Source organism: Brachionichthys hirsutus, chromosome 4 (assembly GCF_040956055.1).
Source record: "Brachionichthys hirsutus isolate HB-005 chromosome 4, CSIRO-AGI_Bhir_v1, whole genome shotgun sequence".
Classification (NCBI taxonomy): domain Eukaryota; kingdom Metazoa; phylum Chordata; class Actinopteri; order Lophiiformes; family Brachionichthyidae; genus Brachionichthys; species Brachionichthys hirsutus.
In genome coordinates this window covers 15,823,088-15,848,387 of record NC_090900.1, presented here as the reverse complement: position 1 = coordinate 15,848,387, position 25,300 = coordinate 15,823,088, and the positions used below count along the sequence as shown (strand labels likewise).

General features: G+C 49.2%; 4 protein-coding genes across 4 annotated transcripts; 2 read left to right on the top strand and 2 right to left on the bottom strand.

The window, feature by feature from the left end:
• The first annotated feature begins 562 nt into the window (after positions 1–562).
• asgrl1 (asialoglycoprotein receptor-like 1) lies at positions 563–2,639 on the top strand. The gene is made up of 8 exons (XM_068738460.1): positions 563–597; positions 980–1,048; positions 1,179–1,262; positions 1,346–1,420; positions 1,499–1,549; positions 1,625–1,764; positions 1,861–1,976; positions 2,486–2,639. The coding sequence occupies exons 2-8, from the start codon at positions 982–984 to the stop codon at positions 2,637–2,639; spliced, it is 687 nt and encodes a 228-aa protein (XP_068594561.1). The 5' UTR covers positions 563–597; positions 980–981.
• Positions 2,640–3,443: 804 nt separating this feature from the next.
• On the top strand, positions 3,444–5,355 carry pla2g1b (phospholipase A2, group IB (pancreas)). The gene is made up of 4 exons (XM_068760617.1): positions 3,444–3,553; positions 3,671–3,827; positions 3,916–4,043; positions 5,231–5,355. Exons 1-4 carry the CDS (start codon positions 3,514–3,516, stop codon positions 5,353–5,355), a joined length of 450 nt encoding a protein of 149 aa, XP_068616718.1. The 5' UTR covers positions 3,444–3,513.
• Positions 5,356–5,384: 29 nt separating this feature from the next.
• prkab1b (protein kinase, AMP-activated, beta 1 non-catalytic subunit, b) lies at positions 5,385–7,595 on the bottom strand. Its single transcript, XM_068760942.1, has 8 exons — positions 7,444–7,595; positions 7,222–7,327; positions 6,857–7,029; positions 6,701–6,794; positions 6,505–6,619; positions 6,263–6,396; positions 6,110–6,178; positions 5,385–5,758 (listed from the first exon to the last, which is right to left on the bottom strand). Exons 2-8 carry the CDS (start codon positions 7,318–7,320, stop codon positions 5,681–5,683), a joined length of 762 nt encoding a protein of 253 aa, XP_068617043.1. The 5' UTR covers positions 7,321–7,327; positions 7,444–7,595; the 3' UTR covers positions 5,385–5,680.
• A 2,761-nt stretch (positions 7,596–10,356) lies between these two features.
• msi1b (musashi RNA binding protein 1b) lies at positions 10,357–21,941 on the bottom strand. Its single transcript, XM_068760736.1, has 14 exons — positions 21,868–21,941; positions 21,711–21,751; positions 21,498–21,579; positions 21,324–21,408; positions 17,140–17,181; positions 16,583–16,675; positions 14,099–14,147; positions 13,710–13,792; positions 13,512–13,629; positions 12,359–12,439; positions 11,557–11,613; positions 10,934–10,993; positions 10,488–10,642; positions 10,357–10,398 (listed from the first exon to the last, which is right to left on the bottom strand). Exons 1-14 carry the CDS (start codon positions 21,924–21,926, stop codon positions 10,357–10,359), a joined length of 1,047 nt encoding a protein of 348 aa, XP_068616837.1. The 5' UTR covers positions 21,927–21,941.
• Positions 21,942–25,300: the final 3,359 nt, after the last annotated feature.

Genomic DNA, 25,300 nt, shown 5'->3' with positions numbered 1-25,300 from the left:
CTAACTACATCGAGAATAAATCCCTGTCATTAACAGGTTCCAGATGCTCTTTGTGAAGATAAATAAACCGATTCATTAAAATAAAATACTATAAAAATAAATTATCCAATTTATTCACTTGAGTTTCGGTAAATAAGGGTAGGATCAATGACGTGTCACAGCAAAAAAGAATAAAGCCAGTTTTTTGGTTAATAAAGTCGTCCTCTCCGTTATTGAAATATCTGCCAAGCAGCACGTAAAATAAAATGATAATAAAATTCGCTTTTGTGGCGTGGTGGTTAGCGCTGCTAGGATAGAGACAAGGGATGATTCACCTGTCCCTGAATTCAGAGGGGAATTCTGGTCACATGACCAGAAATCCATCAAGCATTTTGAATAAAATCATCAACTATATCGGTGATGAAGATTTACTCTTTATGTTTATTTCAACAGGCACAAGTATCTATACAAAAATTAACAGACTTGACCATCCAGCTGATCACATTAATAACATTAACAGATCAAAGTCCAGCAACGTTTCTCTTTAAAGGGGAGGATTCTGGGATCTCGTGGTCAGAGTCCAACCAGAGGACATCCCGGGTAATCGTTCTGATGGTGGTAAGAGAGAAACTCTCACTTGTCTCTTCTTCCAACCGTCTTTGAAACCGTTTGCAGCAGCGTAGAGACAAGTTTTATTAATCTCCGTTTCATTCCTGCACAAACGAGACACTGAATCATCACAGCAGCGAAGAAGAGGTCCAACATCGTCGAGCGCTGGATTCAGCAGTTCATCTTTGGCATGATTGTGTAAATGTCTGTGTGCTCATCGAGCTGATAACGGCTTCACAGGCGGCTTAAAAACAAACCGGATCACTTTAACTAAAGCTCACTCTCCTCCCGAGAATCTAAACCCAACTGGGTTATTGTTATTAAAGTTTTTCTTTCTAATGACTTCTATTGACTGCATTAAAAAAGACCTAAAATATGTGATCTCTTGCAGCAATGGAGCCTCAGTACCACCAGTGTGGGCCCGAGGGCGGGCCAGAGAACAGACCCACTGTGCAAACAGGTAAAAGTAGAGGTCATGTGATCACGTCTTTGTCTGCAGAATATCTCAAAAGTATATGAACAGGTTTCGACCAAATTGTGAGCAAATCATGGAATAAAAAAGGTCAGTTTAAGCCTGTTGACATCCACAGGTGTGAGGAGGACAGTGGTTTACGTCCTCTATGGCGTCCTGGTGCTGCTGCTGTTAATCCTGCTGACGGTCACCGGAGTCAAATGTAGGAATTAAAAGCCATCAATGCGCTTTTCCTGTTTCTACGTCACATTCTCATTAAAAAAAAAAACTCTTCATACGCCAAAGTGTCCCAGCTGAAGGTGGACGTCAGGGACATCAAACTGCACCTGGAGACAATCAGCAGCGGAGGACTCGCCTCAGGTCAGGAAACGCCTTCCGGGGTTTTCATCCCGACTGACGACGCTGAGCAATACGAGCCTTTATTTTTATCCTTCCTAGCTAACGCTGCAGCGCAGGACGTCTACGTGGAGAAGCTCATCCCACAGAGAGGTAAAGACCGTCCCGTCCAATCAGAGATCAGCGTCGCTTCCCTCTGCTGATGTCTCTCGACCTTCGCCGCTCCAGGAACGTGTCGGGAAAGATGGGTGACGTTCCAGAGGAGCTGCTACCTGATGTCCGTCGCCAGCGCCACCTGGAAGGAAGCTGAGAAGCGATGCCAAGGACAAGGAGGACACCTGCTGGTCCTGAATCACGTAGAGGAACTAGTGAGGCCACGGCGTGCAGCGTCAGACACGCACGCACACACACACACACACACACACACGCACTCTAGATAACCTTCAGGTGTTCTTTGTTTCTAGGACTTCATTTCTAGAGTCGTTGAGATCCAGTACGATTACTGGATCGGACTTGTGGAGCGACGGCACGAGGGACACTGGAGCTGGGTGGACGGGACGCCGTTCAATTCATCCGCCACGTAAGAGAACGCACGAAGCCCAAAGAAACGGCGCTGCTCCCAACATGGGGCCCCCGGCCCCGGGCCCCGCCCCCCCGCTGAGGCTTCTAGTTTGTTTTAAAATTTTGACCTAGAACCTTTTCCGCATCACATTTATAATTTCAAAAATCGATGTAAAATCTGAACTTTTCCCCGCAGAATTGTCAAAGTAGAGTGGCTATCATGCTAGTCGGCTAACCGGCTAGCTAGCCAGCATGCGGAACTCTGTGGCTAACATTGTCAGGAACGTTCCTGTTCGGACCTGGGTCAGCTGTTCCTGTTCGGACCTGGGTCCGCTGTTCCTCTTTGGACCTCGGTCCGCTGTACCTGTTCGGACCTGGGTCCGCTGTTCCTGTTTGGACCTCGGTCAGCTGTTCCTGTTCGGACCTCGGTCCGCTGTTCCTGTTCGGACCTCAGTCCGCTGTTCCTGTTTGGACCTCGGTCAGCTGTTCCTGTTTGGACCTCAGTCAGCTGTTCCTCTTTGTGTGCAGCTTCTGGGATGAAGGTCAACCCGATAACTGGGACTACAGAGAGAACGGCGAGGACTGTGCTCAGATCCACAACGACGTGAAACGCAAACGCAAGAAGTGGAACGACGCGGACTGCGAGCTGTCCTACCGCTACATCTGTGAAGTCAGAGTCTAACAGAACCGGAACCAGGCCCGTTCTGATTCTGGGCGGGTGAATAAAAGTGGCTCAAAGTTTCATTCTTGTGTGTGTGTGTGTGTGTGTGTGTGTACATCAGTCTCATGTGAACACACACAGCTTGTGTGAACTCAGACAGATGTGAAGTGTTGACCCAGCAGTGTGTCGGAGGTTCTGGTGATTCTACTTCTGTTTAACGAGGGACACTGTGAACCCGTGTGAGGACAGAGTGGACACGAGTCTCCACAGCTGAGACGGGACGGTCAGTGAAGGTCAAGTCCACGGTTTTCAAAATACTTTGCATTAAACTAATTTTAATGGTACTGCATTTTTACATTTATCACAGAAAGCAGGATTTAATAATGCATTAAAAAAGCTAAAATAAACAAGGTGCAATATTTAATCAATATTTAACCCTTTATTGGCAAACGTATCATATTTGATACACGTAGCATTTCAGGAAACCTCTACTTCTAAGTTTAGTCCCCCCCCCCCCCCACCCCACCCCACCCCGCAAAAGCTGATGGATACAAGCCGACACATTCATCTGCATAAATTAGAGCACTTATTCCATTAAAAGCTTATTTTCCCAAAATTAGAGATTACTTCACGGTGCAGACTTTAAAGGGTTAAAATGGGTCAGAACTGTTAGCAGCTACTGTTAGCTAGCATTACCCTTAGCTAACATTTCCACGCTTTTCGTAGATTTTTCTGATAATGAATATTAAAATGGCCCACACACCCTGGTCACGTGTTCCGCATGTCGATTCATTCTTTATGTCCAATAGAAACAGCTTGATGGGGGGGAAGCCCTCCCCCACCTGTTCCCCCACCTGTTCCCTCACCTGTCCGGATCACAAGCTCTTCTGTAGGCATGAAGGTGATAACTTCCCTGCTGCTGCTGCTGCTCTCCGGTAAAACAGCTGGATGAGAATCCGTCGGTGACTTTCATGTCTTTCATGTCTTTCATGTCTTCCTGGAGGAATCTTTTCCCGGATTTCTTCACCGTGTGTTTGTTTTGTCCTCCCCAGCCTCCATGGCGAGCGGAGACCCGCTGCCTAAAGCCTTGTGGCAGTTTGCGCACCTGATCAGGTGTCCTCAGCCTGACGTCAACCCGTTGAAGTACAACCAGTACGGCTGCTGGTGCGGCTTGGGCGGGACGGGGACCCCCCTGGACGCCTTGGACGTGTAGGGAGCGCTCGCTTCTGTCCCCCCGGTCGGTTAAAGAAGCGCACGTGCACGCGCCTTGTTCTCATCCGTCACCGTTTCCTCCCAGGTGCTGCGAGGTGCATGATAAATGCTACCGAGCCGCCAGGACGGCGCCCGGATGCACGGCCATCGCTGACCTGCCGTACGTTCTGGTTTATGAGTTCACCTGCTCCAACCTGCAGCTGACCTGCTCAGGTGAGACACCGCTTTAACGTTTACGACGACTACCGCGAGGGCCACATACCGTTTCCCTTCTCTGATGGGGGGGCAGTTTGTACAGCAAAAGTGCGACGATGACAGGGGGGCCCAAACATTTACTGTTTTCCAGTCAGCCACAAAATAATCCTTTCTTCACAGAAAAAAGTCAGGAAATAAATAATAACACTATTAATATAATAAATAATAACACTATTAATATAATAAATAATAACACCATTAATATAATAAATAATAACACTACTAATATAATAAATAATAACACTATTAATAAAATAAACAATAACGCTATTAATATAATAAATAATAACACTATTAATAAAATAAACAAGAATCAAATAACCCTTTCCAGGTTCGCCATGGAACATTAACTTTCTGATCGTATGTGATCATTAAAATTTTCTCAAACAAAAGGAAGAATGCTTTTCTTCAGAATATTAATATATTCTCCATTATCAATATTATTTTTAGGAAACAAAAGATTGAATTAATGACCCCTCTTAAATGCACCGAATACCATTATTGATCCCCCCCCACTGGCTACTCATGTTGTATGGAAAGGAAAATAAGAATAATTATTTTTTTTTTGGTCTCTGGTATTGTTCGGGGGCCAAATAGGAGGCGGGCCGTAGTTTGGGGACACCTGCTTTATGGGAAGCAGGTTGGGAAGATCAACACTTCAACGTGTCGATTACATAGTTGTGCTTTGATGCGATAAGAACAGGCTGTAAAAAGATCATAATTGATCCAAAATTCAACCTGAAACAGGTTAATTTATTACTTATGTGACGGTTCATTTCCTTTTAATTTTCTTTCATAGGACAAGCCAAAAAGTGAGCAAAAAATAAATGAATATTAAAATCACATAAAAAATGCATTATTGGTGAATGCTTTATAGCAATATTTAGTTCCTATTACTCCTATTATTTTACAGTGAAACAGATTTTATAAACCGTAACCCTAAACCTAATGTTTAAATAAAAAATGCTTTCTTTAATGCAAACAAGAAGGCCTGTGTGTGCAGAGGGATTATAATCCCCGTGTCTTGTCTCTGATTGGTCGATGGAAGGCTTTCACCGCTTTCCTTGTGCAGGTTAAGTGCAACATGACTGCGTGTCGTATGTGCAGTTATCGGTCATTTCCTAACTCCCCGTGTGTTTCCGCAGCAACCAACAGCAAATGCCAGGCCGCCGTGTGCGAGTGCGATCGCGAGGCGGCGAACTGCTTCGCTCGGGCCGAATACAACCCCGAACACAAGGACGTGGATCGAAAGGTCCACTGCGTCGACTGACGACAGAAACACACGCCAGCACGCGGCTCTGAAGAACAAACACATTTTAATTACGTCATCGCTTTGAAGAAATCGTAGAGGTTTATAAAAAGGCATCAGTGGAATAAAGCTTTTCCACCCGTTCTTTTTTTTTTTGGCTTGGTCTCGTCTCGTACGATGAAAAAAGGTGGAAACAGCTGAAAATAAAATGTGCGAAATGGAAAGGTTAGCTCTCTTGGAGGTTCTAACTGATAAAAGGATAAGACAGGAAGTCCGAATCACAGACGTACAGACGCTGTTGAATTATAATGATTTCAAAATAAAAGTCTGGATCAGGCTCTGTGGATTATATTGGCTTGTAGAGGAGAGTGGTCACATATTTCTTCTTATACCGGTGGGACGCGCTGAGGACCATCACCCCATCCTGGAAGAGACCAGATAGAGGTAAAGCTAAAACAAGGGACCGTCCCCCAAAATAAAACGTTGCAGAAGCCCTGAGACGAAGATTAAAAAAGTAAGAAAGTATTTTTTGACAGGTGAAACTTATTTCCGTTGCCATATTCGTGAAAGTATTGTTGTAATACTACTCTTGGCCACCAGGGGCAGAATTGCACCACTTTGACCACGCCGCTGTCTCGCTGTCAAAACGAGCACTGAACCCAAAACAGCAGAATTTAAAAATGTGAGGATCACTAAGATTTTATTCTCTCACTTGTGTCCGCGATGACTTCCTCCCAATTTCACAATAAGAGTCTGTCGTAGAAGAAGTGGTTACCTTAATAGAGAGGGCGTACAGGTGATTGAGCGTCACGTGGTTGGGCTCTGGAAGCAGCGTCGGGTCGCACTGATGAAGAGCCACACACAGATGAAGAACGCACGAGGAGCCGGGGGCGGGTTTACGCGCCGCTAGCGTCGAGCCGGCACTTACAGAGACACTCGTGTCCTTGTTGAGCAACACCTGCAGCAGGTGAGGCGGCAGGAAGGGGGGGTGCTTCAGCTTGTCCTCTGATCGGATCAGGTACGGATCCTGCTGGTAGGGGCCGGGGGGGGAGCTGGACAGGTCTGAAGAAGAACAACGGCCACAGGAACAAAAGCATTAGCGTTCCTCCATTGCTTGTGTTAGCGCGGCGGCTAACGTTAGCTTGGGAAGGTTATCGTTGGCGCCGGTACCTGAGAGGTCTGCAGAATCCTGCGAGTCGATCCTGAGGGCGTCAAACACTTCGAAGTCGGTTCTGTTCACTTGGATGACGTTATTAACGGCGCCGGTCTTCGCCGTCATCACGGCCTGCGAACACACGCGTCACACGGACCCGTGAGGGGGGGGCGGCTCGGAACCCGACACCGGCAGAGGACGGATCTCTCTCACCCCAGCAGGGTCCAGGGTCCACTGGCCGTCCACGCAGAACTTGTACTGGTGCTCTCCCTCCGGCAGGTCCACCACGGCCACGAAGTTGTTCCTGCTGTGGGACAGACGGGCGTGAGCGACGCCGCGTGACATCACAGACCGACGGCGTCGGGCTACCTCCTGTTGAGCGGGATCTTGGTGGTCCAGTTGTTGAACGAGCCGGACACGAACACTTCCTTCGCGGCGCCGGACCACCTGAACACGGTCGGTCGGGCCTCCGCCGTCGGGCTCTTGCTGTCGCTCTCCACGTCCTGCTGCCACGCCAGGAACTCCTGCAGGTCCTGTGGAGACTGGTGGGCGGGATGTTGTCATGGAAACGGGCCCGGAGGAGCAGACTGAGACGGGCACGGCCCGGTTCCGTCCGGTTCTCAATAGAACCGGCCCAGAACCCGTGTCCACTTCGTCTTTGGGTCGGTAACAGTATCCCTAACGACGTTCAGAACGGTCAGAGTGATGACGCAAATAAACAAATGACGTCATACCTTCGGCTCGTCCTCGGTGCTGTCCAGCAGGATGTTGGGACGGGCGTCTTTCCGGTCCCCCTGACCCCCCCCGGTCCTGTCGCTGCTGCTGTTCCCCATGCAAACACTGAAACACACCCACGGGGGGGTCCCGGGACACGCAGGACGGGGACCGGGCGTCAGATGACCCCCCCACGACACGCGCACTTGTCCAACCAGGAGGGACTGGGACGGAAGACTCACCTTCACGTTCTGCGCTGCTCGAACCGGTCCGGCGTGGGTCCGTCCCGGGTCCGGGACGGGTTCGGGGGCGGGCTGGAGTGCGTGGGTAAAGTTCACGGATCAATAATGTGTTCGGCTCTCGCGTCCACGGAGGATTCACCGTGTCCGGGGAACTTCCGTGCGTGTGTGTGTGTGTGTGTGTGTGTGTGAGGAAACACGCCTCTTCCGCATCCTGAAACATTTCCACTCGACAAATAAGAAAAATAAACTTTTGCTTGTTTTATTCTGAGGGGTAAACAGATATAAATATCTGAAACAAAAATAAAAATAACCCACGCAGTTATGTGAGATGAAAAGTCTAACTAACGTAATGTTTTCATTGGTCAGATCCATGCCGGGCCAGCAGGGGGCGGTGCGGCTTATCATCACACACCATGGGCACTAGTCTGGGTTCGGGTTCGCCCTCCTAAATCATCAGGACGTTTTAGATACACAGCGACCCTCCTGGGACGGTGTAAAACGGGCCGATCCGGTTCAGAGGTCCGGGATGGTTGAGGAATCCCAAAAATCCCAAAACTCTGCTCCAGACAACATAAAAATAAAAATAAGAGCTTGTGGTGTTCTTTTCTTTTTAACCGAGAGTAAAGGTGAGCAGAAAAAGAGGCGTGTTCCATATAAATAAATGTGCCTCGCCAGCAGGCCGCCGTCGCCACCACGTGCTGCGTCGACCCGACTCCTCCCACAGATATCCTGTTTTACAAAGAGCCTAGAACGGAAACTAAAAGCCAAACGGCAGCCTCTGATTTAATATTCACACACAAGTCCAAAAAAACTCAAGAAGCAGAACTTTAGGAAATTCTGCCTTCAAAAGAGAAGTGAAGAATTTAAGGTCACCCCCCCCCCCCCCAAAAAAATCAAACAGGACACAAAACTGGAATGTTTTAAAATAATTTATTAGGATTTTTTTTTTTTCATAGGGATAAGCAGGACAGGATAAAGAAAATAAGAAAACTTACAGTGTCGGAGAAAACGTGTCGTCTCCGGAGAGAAAACACGGAACAGCATCGGCCAGTGGGACGTCCCAGTAGCGCTGAACATTTTGGTCTACAATCACATGGTCTGGGACCTCCAGTGGATACGCAGTGATGTCCAGGTAAACAGGTAAACAAGAGTCGAGACAACCCCCCCCCCGTCGGAAAAAGCCACCTTTCTAAAAGGTCGACGCGGATGTTAATAACGAAAAGATTCACATTTACAGCCGAGGTACCGCCGCCCCAGAAGAACACGCCTAAAGCCAGCGTGTGCAGAACCGAGTCAGAACCGACACAAAGGAACAGGTCGCCCAAAAATAATCCTCAACGCAGTATCTGCTCATCTCCACGCTGATGCCAAACGATTAGAAATAGAATCAATAAAAGAGTTAAAGTCAGAACGCAACCTTGCTAATAAAAATGCGTGTTTTACGTTTGGCTAAGTCGGCCGGCGCGTTCGTAACGCCTGTTTTGAGAAGATCTTGAGAACAAATGAAGAGACTTTGAATCAAACGTGAAATGACTTCATAAAGTACAGCGCTATTTACACATTTGAAATGTTCGCTGTAGCATCTACGCTAACAGTTTTAGCATATCGCTGTAGTCTCTAAACTAGAAGTATTAGCATGTTGTTGTAGCCTCTAAGCTAACAGTGCTAGCATGTCAGTTGCATGAGATTAGTAAAAGAAAATCTGCTCTAATTGCTATTTATTAATGTCTAGTAAAAATCTGTAGGAATTAAGTGCAAATTTTATTTAAACATTTGGTACAGGAATTAGATGATTTAGGACAAAACGTGCAGACATTTTACGAAAAGACTGCGAGAATGTTGTATAAATTTATAGTAATTTAGTCGCGTTCCACGACGGCTAAACGACGGGATCGGGATCTGCACCGCGCTAGAAACGAGACCAACAGAATTATATGTGTGATCTTTAACATCATGATTTTGGTATTATTTCATTAGAAAACATACAAATGTTAAAAACTATTTCCTGCTACGCTAACGACAAACACTGGTGGGTTCTGATCCGAAACGCGTCCGTCCTGTGTAATTAGAGAAGATGTAGCATAAATGCTTCGGTCTCGAAGCTGCTGAGACGTTTGGTCGATGAAGAAACGTCACCCGACTTCCCATCAACATGCAGGTGAGGAGATAAAGCCGGAATATTCATCCACTGTTCCTTTAACTGTGCGACTTCCTTCCTTTTCTTTCGTCTCATCACAGTTAAAACAACAACAAGTAAGAAAACAGCATGTTTTTGTTTTTTACACGGGACACATCCCAAAAGTCTGGAGAGGAATTGCTGGTCAGACGTACAAAATGACCTCCACGATGTGTAACAGTCGAGCTTCCATTCTTCAACATAAAGTCCGATCGTACCGCTTCATAATAACGGAGCCCGCCTCCAGAAATCACGTATTTACAATATTTTACAAACTGGTACATTTCATTGAGGCCTATGATGCAACTGGGACTAATGAGCATTATTAGTATAACAAGCGTTTGTTAAAAACCTACCAAGATATACACTTTGAGACACATTTCTTCTTAAAATTCAGTATGAACTAGTGACGCATATACAGTCCTCCAGTACCCTCAAACACCTGGAGATTCTCCTCCGCTTATCTCAGAGAGATCAGGTCAACAGATAAAAACAGAATAAAACGCACTAAAATACAGCACGTGTTGCTATTACACGTAGCGATGGACACTCCTGGTGTCAGGAGGAGGCGTCGGCGGGCTCAGGTGAACGCCTGACTGGACAGAGATGGGCCAGATCAGCTCCGAAGCAGCTTCAACTCCTCCCAGCTCCCAGTCTGCAGCACCGACACAAGGGCCAGCCTCGTTAGTCGCAGGCCGGTCTAACGTGGGCTTAGAGCGAAGGGGCGGACTTACGTCTCAGTGGTAGCCGTTGGTGAACGCCGTGGCGATCAACGGGCCCTGCAGGACAAACACGGGTTTGTTAAAAATGGGTCCATGCAGGCTAAAGAGAGACAAATTTTCACTGCGTGAACTGAAACCGAACTCACCCCTAAACTGTGGCTGAATCCAGCGCTGGGGGCGGGGCTTGCAGCGCTCAGGTAACTGCTGATAGCCGACTCCTGGCTGGCCGGCCCATAAAGGTCTGCCATTGGACCCGGGCTGCTCGTACCTAAAAATCCAGCTGCGCGGGAAGGGTTGGAGCCTTAAAGAAAAACAAAGACAGATATTATACAAAATCAATCCCCTTTTTAGAATTTGTTAAACTAACAAAGATCGTTTCACATTTTCAAAGAGGCTATGAGTCATATCTTTAATTTCTTCATTTTCCACATTGGTCGCTGCTTAGCCCGTTAGCCAAGATGCTACATGTTGAATTAAAGACCATGTAGCAAACGGTTAGCTAGACCATTTAGCTGTCTTTCTTATTTTACGTATTACCGTGTATCTTATTTAGCACTTAGCATTTCAACAATCACAGAAAAGAAGTCGGCACCTCTGACTACCGCCGCTGCCGCCGCCGCCGCCATTGGTCCGTATGCTGTGAGAGGAATAGCTAAAGAGACAGAAGAAGAGGAAGGTCCGGGTGAAACGTGCAGCAAATGCATAACAAGCAACGAAAAACAGTTAAAGGAACAGTTCATCCAAAAATGTTACTTAATTTAACAATCTGGAAAATTTAAGATGAAATCTTCACGTAGCCTCAAAGCTAAAAGGATGGCAAAGTTAGAAGTGATTTACGCAGAGATCTGAATTCTCTCAGTTTAGCACAAAATGGAAAGTCAGAATTTAATCTATTAAATTAAACTATGTAGAAATTCAGTAATACTTAAGCCAAGAGGCTACAATCATTCTTCTTTAAACGCGTATCACATCTTCTGAGCTGCTTTTTATAACTCATCCCAAACTTTACATCAACGTGGGTTTGAGTAGATAAAAACAATGTATGGGAGAACTGCTCCTTCAAACCAGTCTGAATGCTGCTGATTGGCCGCCACCTGTCAGGTGACCTTCAGCGGCCCTGCCTTCAGACAGACGGGAGGAGGGCCGACAAAAACAACCATGCAAACCAGAACGAGATGATGTGTTGATGCTAGCAGGGGGAGGGGGCTGACTGACCTGTGAGCTCAGGGGGGTGGGGTGAAGTCAGAAGGGGAGTCCTCTCTAAGTGGAACTCTAAAACAGAAACATCAGAGTGCTGTTGAGACACAGAGACAGGCAGGGGGACACCTCAGAGGCGAGGACAGGGGGACACGGGGCAGGGCGGAGCGGAGGGTGGTGTTAAAATCAAAAGTTCATCGCCGCATCCACACAAACAGGCACGAACACACAAGCGAAGCAGGTGCACTTCCACGCCCTGATATTCAAGAGCGGCCATTTACTCGCAGCGTTTCCATGGAAACCTGTTTCCATTCGTGACACAGCACTGACGCCAAAACCACGCCTCCGTCGTTTGGGCGGGTGTTTAGAACGGGACGCATGCGACGACGCGGGAATCGGATCCCAACGTTTCGATTCAAGTCTTCGTCGTTCGCGCTGTAGGCGTGAATAAACGTCTGGAATCTGAAGCACGCCGAGATGTGAGCGCTACACGCCTGTCATGCTAGCGGGTGTGCATATTATAAAATAATACAATTCCATTCCATCCAGGCGAGTAAAGGCGAGTTTTCACAGGAGACTTCGGAAACTTCTCAGGGTTTTGGGTGAAATGACCTTTTCAATCAGCTAACTATTAGCATGCTAACGAGCTAAACTGTGATGGTGACCCATGTAAACACGACGTTCTAAACTAGAAGAACACAGCAGAACTTCAAAGGAACGCTTTGCTAATGCTCTTTCTGTTCGCTCTGATTGTAGCATCAGTGCTTGGACCGGTCCTGCATTTGGGGTGAGGACAGGTGAGGACAGGTGAGGACATTACCAGGGAACTGGTAGGTATATCCAGGAGTGATGCCAGCGTAGCTCCGACTGGTGTAGGTGGCAGTCTGGAACCCAGGATAACCTGCAGAAACAAGCAGCGTGAACCTTCCCCGACCCCACCTGCAGCGTTAAAGCAGACGGCGTGAGGAGGCCGGCCCCCGTCTGCGCAGGCGGGCGACATCCTACACCTGAGGACTGGACCGAGCACATTACTGTCTTTGTCCTTTTGGCCTTTGAATGCAACCCGACACTTGGAGGACAGCATTCAGACGGAGAATGCGCTGCAAAATAAGTCAGTATATTTAAATCTCTGTGATTTAAGCTGCTGTTCTCACACTGACCACTAGGTGGAAGCATCCGCGTTTAGCTACACAGGTAAGAGTAAAGTCGCCACTACCCTGTAGCAGCTGCAGCTAATGTTAGCATCTTCCATCCTAATTAAGAGGTCGTTGGTTCATGATTGATCTGGAGGTGGTTTCCTAGGATTCCATAAAAGCAATCTATGAAGAACGACGCGTCGATAAACAAGGAGGCTGCCAGAGCCACGCTGCTAATTACTGATTACAAGTCTGAGCTGTGGAAGCACCAGGAGATTCACCTGAACTGTGGGAAAAATGAAGAGAAGCAGGTGGGAAACGAGCAAAAGGGTATAATTAATGTCAGAGAGGAGGCGATGCGTCAACAAAGACAAACAAACAACTCGGAAAACTCCCTTAATCACACGATTTATTTTTAAAGCCTGCTGAATTTAATCTTATTCGGGAGGTCAAAGGTCGGATTTTAACAAGAATGTCGCATTAAAAGAAAATTCCTTACATTCCTCAGTTTGCTTGAATGGTTTTTTTGGGTAGAAAAACAGCGTTTCGTGTTTTTCTTTCTTTGTATAAAAATGAAGCATTTACGACTCTCCAAATTAATTAATCCACACGAGTGAAGGTGCGTCTTCACAAGAGAGTTGAAGAACTGAAAAGTTCATTTGCTCTTCGGTAAGCCGAGACTGTGCCGTAAATGTCGATATGAAACTCTTGGATTTTAAATTGTTTGCAAAAAAAAAAAGAAGAGGGACTTTAAAAGGAGCTAAAAATGCAGAGCCGTCGTCTCCAGGTGACCTTTCCCTCGCGCGCAGCTTCCTGTCCTGATCAATAGTTCCTTACCCAGCATTCCGATGCCCAGCATGAAGGCGTCCATTCCGTAGGGCATGACCCGAGAGCGCCCCCTGGCGGAGCCCGTGGGGGACATCACCTCCTTGGGCTGAGCCTTCTTACACTCCACCTGTTCCCAGACAGGAGACTCATCAGCACTCGCCCGGGCGCCCTGCACGCTGCGCCGGCGGCGCCAGCGGCGCCGCTCACCATTTTGTTGTTGATCTCGTGGAAGTGGATCTCGCACACTTTCTCCACCACGTCCTCGTTCTCGAACGTCACAAAGCCAAAACCTGGAAGGAGAAACACACGGCGTGTTCAGACACGAGGCCTTCCTGTCCCCCGCTAATCGGTACAGTAACAGCCGCTTAACACATTTGCCCCCCCCCCCAACCCTCCCTTCCTGAGCAGAAGGCCCCGGGCAAAGCTGGGAGGCTGTCATAATCGATCAGTCCTGGGGTGGGGAGGAGGTGCTTAAGGAGGCTTTATCCTGATCCAGATTAACGGACTGGCTAATTAGACTAGCCCCGTTTGCCTCCTCCAGCTCAGCGGTGGGGGGGGGGGGAATCGATGGACGGTAAAGGGTCAGTTTGTCTCACCTCTGTGCCTGTTGGTGGTCTTGTCAAACATGAGCATGGCGTCGTCGACCTGAGGAGGACAGACAACAGTTTTTTTAGGAGCGTCCCTCCATCTTGCCAGGAGGCGCCCCGCCTGACCTCAGCCCTTCTCAAGTTCTGCAGGGAGGCGCAGCAACAGATGGACGAGGAGGAGGGGGGGGGGGGGGGGAGAGGAGGAAACACTGTACAACAATCCCCACTGCTGTGCATGGAAAAGTTGCTCCGGCCACAACCCTCCTCTCTCCGCCCCAAGTCAACTTTGACATCGCCATGGCAACAGCACAAAAGGTCCATATAATAAAAGAGCTGGAGCGACTTCAAATATGAATCGAGACTAAAAGGTGGCAGAAAGGTGAATCCTGTGGGCCGGCGGAGACGCGAGGAGAGCTGAGAGAAGGAGCAGGTGGAGGCGCGAGAGTCCTGCAGGAGAGGGAGAAGAGTGGGTCAAAGTGGAGAGGGAGGAGAAACCAGAGACAAAAAGGAGAACAAAGAGGCCCGCAGGCTTTGTTTGTTGGCACAGTCGGCCATAATTCCTCCTCCTCCTCCTCCTCCTCCTCCTCCTCTCCCTTTGACCTCCAGCCCGGCCTCCCGTCACGGAGACACAGGTGTCTATCGGCTCCCAGCGCCGCTCCTCTCTGTTGACGTGTTTACCCTCCGGTCCGCACCCAATAAACATTTGGTAAATGAATCTGTGCTCTAAAATAAGTTGACTGGATCAGTCACTCTGCGGACCGCCGGGGGGCAGTTTGCCGACAGAAAGGTCAAAGGTCAGGAGTCCATAAAGGGGACCGGTGGCCTCTTTGCGGAGACTTTGGGCTCTATGAACTCCGGATCACATTTCGGATACGTTTCAGAGACTTAACCGGATTTAGAAAATAAAATTACCTCTTAAGAACAAATGAGACAAATCTGAAATTTAGAATAACTGTCCGACATGAAAACAGAAGTTAGTCTGACCCCTGTGTCAAATGATCTTGTACATTTTTATCAGGTTTAGTCACATGATCGATCTGATGGGTGGGGGGGGGGGGCATTAGGAGGGAACCGGCTTCAGCTTCAGAAACACCTTTATTTGGTCAAATAGGTTTCAGTCTTTTTGTGTTAATGAGCGTATCCGCTAATGCTGACATTAGCCTGTAAGAAGCTAGCACTGTTGTTAGCCTGAGATGGTAACGATGATATTAGCCTGTATGAAGCTAGCATTATTCCATGTCCTTCCTGTCTACAACCTGTTCAGCTCCCCGTGTCTTTATTTTAGCCCTTAGCCGACTCTTTTAGAAGTAGTAGAAGAAGAAACTCCTTTCATTCATGCCGGACGTCAAACATTAACACAAAGACGTTAGTCCAGGATGGAATCACAACAACGGCGCAACTCGTTTCATATCTCAAACGCTGTCTGCTTTAATGGCGGACCATCGGACAATATTCCCCCCTTATCCTCTTTTCCCACCTCTCATCTTCCCTGTTATCCCCTGCCCATCCCTCTCCTCGCTCCTTTGTCCTCACCAGGACGGGACACAAAAGGTCCAGTGAGGCAGTCTAATCAGGAACTTCCATGGATGGCTGGAGCCTACATTTCACCGTCCATCCCTTGATATCTCTCTCGGCAAAATTCATCTCCACATTATGATTGAGGAGGGAGCGCAGGGAAACTCGAGGCCAAACCTTGTGGCGCTGAAACCGAGGCGTGGACGAAACGTCATGGACGACCTTGAGAAGTTTCAAGAACGCCACCAGATCCAGCTGTGAAAAATCTTTTTCGTTTGTTGAGGTTTTCCACCAGAAACTTCCAGTAACTCGTGAACCAACTGAAGTATTTGAGCAGCTTTGTGCTGGGGCATAATGGCCCTCGTAACTCCCCCATCTTTGCCCCACTTCCCTCTCAATCAGGCCCTCCCTCCCTCGGTGGTCCTTTGTCCGCCGCTGAGCTGCTCTCCACCTTCAAAACTTCAGCAAAACTTTATTTATTAAGAAACGAAAGCATCAAAAAAATGTAATTTTCTTTGTGAGGTTTTGAATATGAATCGATTTATTGTTAGAAAACTCCTAAAATGACCCCCCCCCCCCCACACACACTCCCCGCGCAACATGCTAACATCCCTCCTCCTTCAGAACAACCCCCCTCCTCACCCACAGAATTACTTGGGGACAATAGGCGAGCCGGGTCACCACGGTAACCGGCCAGGAGGGGGTTGTGGGTAGGAGCAGCTGTTACATCAGATTAATTCAGATTCTGATAATCCCCCCTCCTTCCTCCCCATCACCACACACTAACTACAAAACTTTTCTCCCCCCTTACTCCCCCTTAACTTTGCCTCTCACCCTCGTTATTTTCCCTGCCTACCCTCTCCAAATGTTCCTCCCCCCCCCCCCCCCCCCTCGCAGTAACCCCTTCGCGTCCAGACGGTCCCTCCGTCCCAGATGAAGTTGGTCCCGCTTTGGCTCTGATCAATACGCTTCACTCACCTTCCCAAACTGGTCAAAGTACTGCTTCACGTCCTCGATGGTTGTGTTCACTGACAGGCCGCCAACAAAGATCTTCTTGGTCCGAGTCACTAACTGTAAGAGGAAACGTAAACGACTGATTAGAGAGCTAAGTGAGTTCGAAATGTCCGAGCCTGTCCTGAAGGCAACGCCAGAACATTCGTTAAGATGTAAAATATGAAACTTAAAAAGACGGATCACAACGGACAAAAGGAGCTGAACATGAACGGACCAATCAGAGCAGAGGAGTGAGCTGATTGGAGGTTTAATCATCCAATCAGATCAGCTGTGTTTAACATCTGGACCTGAAAGTGTTGACTCGTTAAACAGACAGAGAGAAAGAACCTAAAGCAGCACCAGAACCTGTAGGTGGTTCTGTTAACATGCTAACATGCTAACATGCTAACACCGTCCGCCTCCTAAGAAGCAGATCTGGAATCTGATTGGCTAAAGAGCTGCTGAGGCCGTTGGTTGGACGCCCTGTTGCGCCTCCCTGAACAGGAAGTGTACCGCCTGTGACGTCCAGCAGGAGGACTCACCTTGGGCTGCGCTCTGCGAGGGAAGGCGACCTTCGGATCGATCTGCAGGAGAGAAGGAGACGGAGCGGTGAGTGACGCGATGCAGGTGATGACATCACAGCCCTTCATCCTCCCACGTCCCCCACGATGGCTGTGTCTGAAGGCGGGCCGGGAAACGGAACCGCCCCCACGATGGCTGTGTCTGAAGGCGGGCCGGGAAACAGAACCGCCCCCACGGTGGCTGTGTCTGAAGGCGGGCCGGGAAACAGAACCGCCCCCACGGTGGCTGTGTCTGAAGGCGGGCCGGGAAACGGAACCGCCCCCACGGTGGCTGTGTCTGAAGGCGGGCCGGGAAACGGAACCGCCCCCACGGACAAACATGAAGGAAACGTGTTCCAGAACGGCTGTCAGAACTCCATCCATCCGGTTCTGCTATGATCCGGATCACCATCTGGATCCACTGTGGGACGTTTGCTAGGTTGGACTGTGTGTGTGTGCGTGTGTGTGTGTGTGTGCACGCCTGCTCAGGTGGAATTCCTGGGTAAGTCCAGCGAACCCTCTCTCGTCACCATCGTGTGACATGTGATCTCCTGGAATCTCACACAGCCGCTAAAATCACAAACGCACCTCAGCGCGGCGGCGAGGAGGACACGCCGCCCGGGAGGACAGGGACAGGGACAGGGACAGCGAGCAGATCCGCCCACAGTCTTGTTTGTGTGTGTTTGTTTGGCTGCTTGTTTTTTTCCCGTCATCGTCCCGTCGAGACGATCGTTTAAATCTCACGACCAGGAAGAATGACCCGGGTTAAGATTGGACAGAGCCCCCCCCCCCCCACCATGCCATGAGGATGCATTCACAGACAGGCCGTAAAACTGGAACTGAAGACTTCTATATTAGTCTAGGCTGGTCTAGTAGAGCTAGAGAACGACTAGGCTACGCCACACCGTACAGACGGCGAGACGGTACAGCGCTAGAATTAGTCCGGAACCACGAGGGCGGAGTTCACTACAGCAGAGCTAGAGCCTGAACGCCTCTCGCTGTTTCTAGCACGTCATCAAACGCACCTTTAGTTCTGTCTTCTCTTCGGTTCTAGAGATCAGAGCGAGAAGACTAGAGGCTAACGGCGTGTTCACACCCAACGCGAAGCGGAACGACAAGCCGATGCAGATTCACCCGGCTTGGACCGCCGCCGCGTACGCTCGAGCGCCAAAGACTTCCACAGCGCCAGTCGGAATCCGCTTCGCTTGGCGGTCGGTGTGAACACGCCGCGCGGCCGGAGGCTCAGGTGCAGACGCTACTGTTTAGTTGCTATGGCGGCTATTCTACTCTGATAGTCACCTCTGCTCGCCAACCCTCCCGACGGCCAACACTCCTGCGTACATTCAAAAACAGACACACACAAACAGACAGAATCAGACACATGGCAGCACACGCAATGGGCGTCGCCTCAGCGAGGAGCCCCCCCCCCCCCCCCCCCGGGTGGAGGCGGACAGATTTCAGCGACGCTCCCGTCAGACACAGACGTCGGGAACAGGTCATATTATGGGGGGGGGGGGGGGGAGCCGCCAACTCTTCCCGATAACGTTGTGCAGGGAAGGTGAAAGAATCCGGGCAGGTGCTGCAGGTGAGTCGGAATGTCGGCGGGAATGCTACACCCGGAGTTAAAGGACGTTTACTTCCACCAAGGAGGGTTTGTTTGTTTGTTTGTTTGTTTGTTTGTGGGATTATGGGAAAACTGCTGGATGGATCTTCATGAGAAAAAAATCTGAAGATCAGGAAAAAAATATGAAATTTTAACATGAAAAACATTTATGGATTCAAGAATCAGTTAAAAACATCAACTCTGATTCACTTTGACTTTTCATGGTTGGTGTATAAAGATACCAAGAACAATCTAGAACCTTCTGGCGCTGATCCAGATCACCGTGTGGACGGTGTAGATCCAGTTAGGAGGGGAACGAGCTGCTTGGCGGAGGTTTGCGCTCTTTCCTTTTTCATTTGCTCATTATTAGCCTCCTAGCGCCACTTTTCCCCGCGACCCTGCGCCCACATCGACGCACGTGGCGCCGCGGCCTCGCCGCGCTAACACGGGAGACGCTGAACCTAATTCCAAGGGAGCTTTCTGAAATCCCCTTTGACAACCTCGACATCGCTGAGGAACCAGCTCGGCGACTCCAATCCTATTAGCCAGGAGAGCCAGGAGAGCCACCCCCCCCCACCCGCCGGCCCAGCCAGCCCGGCGTGGAAATGGTTAACAGAAGGCCGAAATGAGGCAAAGAGCAACGCTCCTGAATGGAAACTTTGTCCCGCAGAGGAGAAGTTTGCGTCGCTGACTTTCCAGATAGCGGGAAGCTAACAGAGCAGCTAGCTCTGTGAGGCAGCGTGGAGCCCAGGACCCGGGATGCGTAGCAATAAATTCCACCGGCGCTCTATTTGCTCTGGAGCCTCTCGTTTGTGCAAAGCGCCGGAGCGGCTCGGTCGCTCCCAGCATGGCACATTCTTTCTGTTGCCACCGGAGAACCTTTCTCTGCCCCCTCAAACAGGATAACCTGTTAGAAGGGGGGGGGGGGGGGGGGCTCTAAAAGGCCTCCTCTCCATCTCCACGACGACCCAAATCCCCCTCGGGAGCTAAGCCCAGGAGTCCCTGTGAACTCCATCTCAGATAGAGCTTTAATTCAGAGCTGTTATAGGATGCTTGGTAACACCGTCACCCTCCACGCCAGCAGGTGGCGCTGTGTGTAAATGCAACGTTTCACGTTGTCAGATATAAAGAAATAGACTTAAAGACAGCGGCGTTCAAGTTTCCTCCTGATGCTTGGCTAATGGTTCAGACCACCGGGAGGCGCCGTGGGGGAAATGAACTTCAAAAGGGTATCCGTCTCCTCCTCCTCCTCCTCCTCCTCCTCCTCCTCCTCCTCCTCCAGGTATTCACGCGCCATTAATTCAACCTCACTTCTCCTGAGTCTCTGCGTTTTCTAATCTCACTGGTCCACATGGATCCCAGTTGGACGTAAAGCTGTGGACCAGGTTGACGCCCGCCAATAGCAGCCCGGCTCACCGGCTTGGTGGGTGTGGTCTCGAAAAATATCAACCAATCAGAGCACATTCCAGCAACACGTTCCTCAAAGCTGCTTCTGAACCAAGCTGTTAGAATCAGATGATCAGATCAGTCTGATCAGAATCAGCTAATTTAAATATTTACTAAACGTAAACGTGAATAATAAACTGATTTCTGCGAGAAGATGTAAAAATCCATATTTTATCGAAATCTAGACAAAAATGGGAACAATTTTCAACAAGAATAAGTTGAAGGTGAATAAAGGGAGCTGCGTTTGTGACCGTCAGACGTTCCGTGATTGATCCGGAGGGGGCGGAGCTTCTTTTTTTTTTTTTGCCCGAGTGGTTCGTTAGTTTTGTTTTTGTTTTGTTTTGGCAGGACCATCGCCTCCGGGTCGCGGCGCCGACTTAACACACGGGGAAAATTAAAAGTAGAATTGATCTCGACCTCGTCTTTACGCCGTCTTGGATTTCCTCGAAGCGACTGGAAGTGATGCCTGTTGTTTTCTCCCGGTCTCTCTTTTGTGACAGAGTCATTCTTCAACTCCGGAGGAGGGGAGGGGGGGTCACCATGGAAACCAACCCCATGGCGAGTTATCGGCGTCCAACCATGATGCCTGCAAGTGATACTACACTCAAAAAAAAAAACAGTTTGGTTTTTCCTTTTTTGCCTTTTTTTAAACTCTTTTGAGAAAGTGCTCAAAAAAAAAGGAGCACAAAAGGGGCGAAGACTTCCCCTCGTTTCAATACAGTGACCAACCCGCGGCGGCCATCGCCACGCCCACAGCGGAGGGGGGCGGGGCAGCGGTCCCTATGGCGACCAACGGGCCACATTGTTCCCACCGGCCCACATTCACTTGTGACAAAGACGCACACGCTGCAACACAGGCCATTAGCCGAAACGCACACAGGTGAAGAAGGGCCCGCCTCTTTAGCATCAGTTTATTCTCGCGTTGCGTTCGGGGTCTCCGGTTCCTTTCAGCGCTCTCAACCCGAATGGAAGCGCTCCGGATGAGGGGAAAGGAACAGGAGGAAAACTTCTGGTCCCTGAATCCTTGTCTGGATGTAGATTTAAACGACCTCCGCTGGCGGACCGTTGGGGAAACCCGCCCAACCGAACCCGGAGACGGCAAATACAGAGAACTCACCGTTTTGGAGTCCAACTCGTGTCTGGTCTGGGCCAGAACTTTATCCACGCCGGCCTGATCGACGAAGGTGACGAATCCAAACCCTCTGCAGACACACGGGGGGGGGGGGGGCATTAAGGACAGGCAGGGATGCGGCGGCGAGGAGAATCACGGCTAAACTTTCAGCTGCCTCACCTCGAGCGCTTAGTAACTGGATCTCGCATCACCATACACTCCTTCACCTCGCCGTACTTACAGAAGTACTCCTTCAGCCCCTCTGAGGACACGGGGGACAGGGGACAGGGGACACGTCTCCGTCTCACGTTAAAAGAACTTTCAATGGACGCCTTCACAGTCAAACGTAAACACAGTTGCTGCCTGAACTATTTGCGTTTAAAGCAGGTTTACCTTGCGTCGTTTGCCAGCTCAGTCCGCCGATGAACATTTTACTGCGGAATAAAAAGAGGAAATAGATTTAAAAAATAAAAGCCAGGATCAAAGAAGCACTGAAAGTTGTTCTGGGGGTTCTAAACGTGGGTTCTGTGTTTAGAAAGTTTGCCGTTACCAGGGGTCGTGGGGGGAGTCCACGGTGGACAGGCTGCTCTGGCTCCCTTCCGTCTCCATTGCGTGTCCTCGTGAGCGCGTGCGTGTCGAGCGGAACCGGAGAGCGGAGTGACGGAGGGAGAGCGGAGCTGGGCGGGTTGGCCCGGGGTGACAGAGAGGGGAGCGGGCCAGATGCAGCCTGGGACAGGCTCCGCCCCCCCAGCCGCCCACCGGACACCGGCGTCAAGGCCGCGGCGATACAGCACGGCGCTTCCGCCGCATGCTTTTCAGAATAAAATCCCAGCGCTGGAGTAAGGGAAGACGAGATCATAAATAGTTAAACAAACTCCATCACCAGATGAAGAACGTGATTATTTAAAATGATTTCAATATTAGCACAATATGAAACTAGTAGCTTTAAATCATTATTGAGGGCTAAAAAAAAACATTTTGTAAATATATTTTACTTCAGTGCCAGGAAAAAACACTTTTAATTTGAAGGCGTAATCCCATAACTTCCTGCCAAACTCTGGCTAACTTTGATAATTTGAACTTTTTTCCGCTGGTTCGGGTGAACAGGTTGAATTATTGTTGCATTAATTAATTTGCAATTTGCAAATTTAAGAAACTAAAGAAAGTTTCTTATTAAATTCTCAGAAATACTGAAAGATTTCAAATTTTTCGAAAATAAAAAAGTTTATCAGGGAAGACTTTAACAACTTTTCTTAAAATCTTTAAATCTCTCCTAGGACTGATTCCTTTCAAAGTGTAAAGACTGGAATTAGTCTGATCTGTCCAATCAAAATATTTGAAGTTTGTGTGTGTGGATTCAGCTGAATTAAATTTATAACACACAATGACAACGAGACCGCTTTATATTTTCATATGAATGCTTTCAGACCGTCAGTCTCAGGCTCACTGATATTTCGGGAATCTCTTTGAAGTCCAGAGATCCGTGGAGGATTTGAAAAGCCGAAGCCGTCACCGCTGCCTCTTCCTCACCTGAGCTCAAACGAACAGACGTGCCGATTCATCAAAGTGAACTTGTGATCTCTGGATGCCTCAGAAACACAAACATAAATAAAGGAAAGCACTCCTGAGAGAAGCGTGCTGCGGCAGCTGTGCGCTAACGCCGTTAGCTTTGGGCCTACTGAGAACTTTAAACGGGGCTTTTCACACAGAACAACCTGCAGGAGGTCCGTTTAGAATCATTCAGACGAGTGTCCGTCTTCTTTGAGTGTTTCCAGCCTCGTCCCCGTCTTCTTCGGGTTTTAGCAGGATGCTGCTACGCTGCTTTGCATCGTTTCTCGGAGGTCCTTTAATATAGAGTTTAATCTTTCGGTGCGTCTTAACGCGCCGCAACAGGAGCCTCATTCACTGCTGAGGGTTAAGGATTTAATTAGCAGCAAAGCTAGCGCCGGCTAATCGCCTCAACACTGACTCGACATGTGAGCTGGTTCCTGCAGCCGACCCGTCGGCGGTTCCAGTTCATTCCTGATTGTTTTTTTTACAGTAACTTACTCGTCGTTGGCCTCCAGTTAACTCCTGAGTCTTCCAGGGAGTGTTTTTTTTTTACAGTGCAGATCAGCTCCCCAGGCTGCAGGGGACAGATTCCTCTGAGATTGTCCTCTCCAGTGCTGCGGGGGACAGATTCCTCTGAGATTGTCCTCCCCAGTGTTGCAGGGGACAGATTCCTCTGAGATTGTCCTCTCCAGTGCTGCGGGGGACAGATTCCTCTGAGATTGTCCTCTCCAGTGCTGCAGGGGACATATTCCTCTGAGATTGTCCTCTCCAGTGCTGCGGGGGACAGATTCCTCTGAGATTGTCCTCCCCAGTGCTGCAGGGGACATATTCCTCTGAGATTGTCCTCCCCAGTGCTGCAGGGGACATATTCCTCTGAGATTGTCCTCTCCAGTGCTGTGGGGTACATATTCCTCTGAGATTGTCCTTTCCAGTGCTGCAGGGGACATATTCCTCTGAGATTGTCCTCTCCAGTGCTGTGGGGTACATATTCCTCTGAGATTGTCCTTTCCAGTGCTGCAGGGGACATATTCCTCTGAGATTGTCCTCTCCAGTGCTGCCTGCAGTCCTCTGGAAGCGAGACAGCAGCTATTTGGACAGGAATTAAGGGGCTGTGTTAAACTTCTGCATGCATGATCAATGGCGCTGAATGGCAGGACGCGGCGGCCGGCTGGGACGGGCAAAGGGACAGAAATGGCTCGCTAATGAGAGATGGACACTGTGGACGGTATCTCATTACCAATCAGCGAAGCTTTGAGTTCTCTGGAGAGGGGAACCGCGAGCTCCGATGGGTGCTGCATGTGGTCCATTTGGATAAACCCGGCTTGTGTGGCGGCGCATTAGTCACGGCGGTATCCGGGTACACACCGGCCTCTGTCCTTCCTGGGGAGGACTTTTCTCTCCGCGGCACAATGGGGCTTAATTACAGGTCAGTGGCATGTCTCGGGGAGATAGAGGCGGCTCTGTTACCCTTCCAAACGCAGGATAATGCCATCTTCCCAAGGGTGGGGTGGGGTAACAGGAGCTCCACACAAAAAGGTGCTGATAGGCTGAACCTGAGAACGGTCTCAGGTGATCCAGGAAAAGAGAGCGAGGGTTTAACACCCGCAGAGAGAGAGAGAGAGAGAAAGGACGCCATTGACGCCCAAAGCTTTTCTCCCAACTCCCAGACAAAAAGCGAGGGCGGGTCAAGAGGAGAAAGTTCGGCTTGGACTTTTACGTCTTCACCCGATTGCAGACACAAAGAGAAAGTTCGGTGTCACGAGCACAGACCAATTTCCCAGAAGGTGCGACAGGTCGGCGCCGCATCGTCGCTTCCGGTACCAAGCGTTGGGGAACCAGCGGAACCGACGGCATTTTGAACTGGACTCTCGTCCATTCTGGTCCCGTTCAGGATTTCAGATGCTCCAGAGTTCACTTCTGATTTGTCCGAACTCTAATGTAACGAAACCCGAGCCTTTGCTGCTTTTAATTGATTTAAATAAAGTTATATTGTTTTTTTGGGGTGGGGGGCGGGGGCTGGGCATCCTCAATGTTCACCTTTCTCAGCTGCAGCTAATGCTAACACTCTTAGCTTAGTGGCTAAAGTGATTTTTCTTCAAAAACAAAAGTTTTGCAGAGTTGCATGAAATCATTTGATTTATTGTTAGAACGAGTCCCGATGAGGGACTGGTGTTTGGTGGTGGGGGTGCAAAGGACGCCCCCTGATGGGAACTAGCCCGCCTCTTCTTAGAATACTGCAACGTTGTTTTAATGTGAAGAAATGTTCATTCATAAAGCTTCACTTTAGTAGATAAAGACTGAATTTTAATCCTTTGAACTGTTCCTGTCATTCGTAAATGTCTCTATTTGTCTCTAAATCTTTCAGGCGACTCATGCAGTTACACCAAATCCCTTTTGACGTAGGCTTTCAGGTTTTTAACCCCTTCCAGGCC

What these genes read in the sequence shown, in the direction of transcription:
- asgrl1 (XM_068738460.1), top strand. Translation starts at nt 982, where the DNA reads ATGGAGCCTCAGTACCACCAGTGTGGGCCCGAGGGCGGGCCAGAGAAC. An exon ending in CAGACCCACTGTGCAAACAG is followed by an intron (nt 1,049 to 1,178) that starts GTAAAAGTAGAG and finishes TGACATCCACAG; the next exon opens with GTGTGAGGAGGACAGTGGTT. An exon ending in GAAGCTCATCCCACAGAGAG is followed by an intron (nt 1,550 to 1,624) that starts GTAAAGACCGTC and finishes TCGCCGCTCCAG; the next exon opens with GAACGTGTCGGGAAAGATGG.
- pla2g1b (XM_068760617.1), top strand. Translation starts at nt 3,514, where the DNA reads ATGAAGGTGATAACTTCCCTGCTGCTGCTGCTGCTCTCCG. An exon ending in GCTGCTGCTGCTGCTCTCCG is followed by an intron (nt 3,554 to 3,670) that starts GTAAAACAGCTG and finishes TGTCCTCCCCAG; the next exon opens with CCTCCATGGCGAGCGGAGAC. An exon ending in CCCCTGGACGCCTTGGACGT is followed by an intron (nt 3,828 to 3,915) that starts GTAGGGAGCGCT and finishes GTTTCCTCCCAG; the next exon opens with GTGCTGCGAGGTGCATGATA.
- prkab1b (XM_068760942.1), bottom strand. Translation starts at nt 7,320, where the DNA reads ATGGGGAACAGCAGCAGCGACAGGACCGGGGGGGGTCAGGGGGACCGG. An exon ending in GCACCGAGGACGAGCCGAAG is followed by an intron (nt 7,030 to 7,221) that starts GTATGACGTCAT and finishes CCCGCCCACCAG; the next exon opens with TCTCCACAGGACCTGCAGGA. An exon ending in AAGATCCCGCTCAACAGGAG is followed by an intron (nt 6,795 to 6,856) that starts GTAGCCCGACGC and finishes TCTGTCCCACAG; the next exon opens with CAGGAACAACTTCGTGGCCG.
- msi1b (XM_068760736.1), bottom strand. Translation starts at nt 21,926, where the DNA reads ATGGAGACGGAAGGGAGCCAGAGCAGCCTGTCCACCGTGGACTCCCCC. An exon ending in GACTCCCCCCACGACCCCTG is followed by an intron (nt 21,752 to 21,867) that starts GTAACGGCAAAC and finishes TTTATTCCGCAG; the next exon opens with TAAAATGTTCATCGGCGGAC. An exon ending in CCACCCCCCTGAGCTCACAG is followed by an intron (nt 10,994 to 11,556) that starts GTCAGTCAGCCC and finishes CTGTCTCTTTAG; the next exon opens with CTATTCCTCTCACAGCATAC.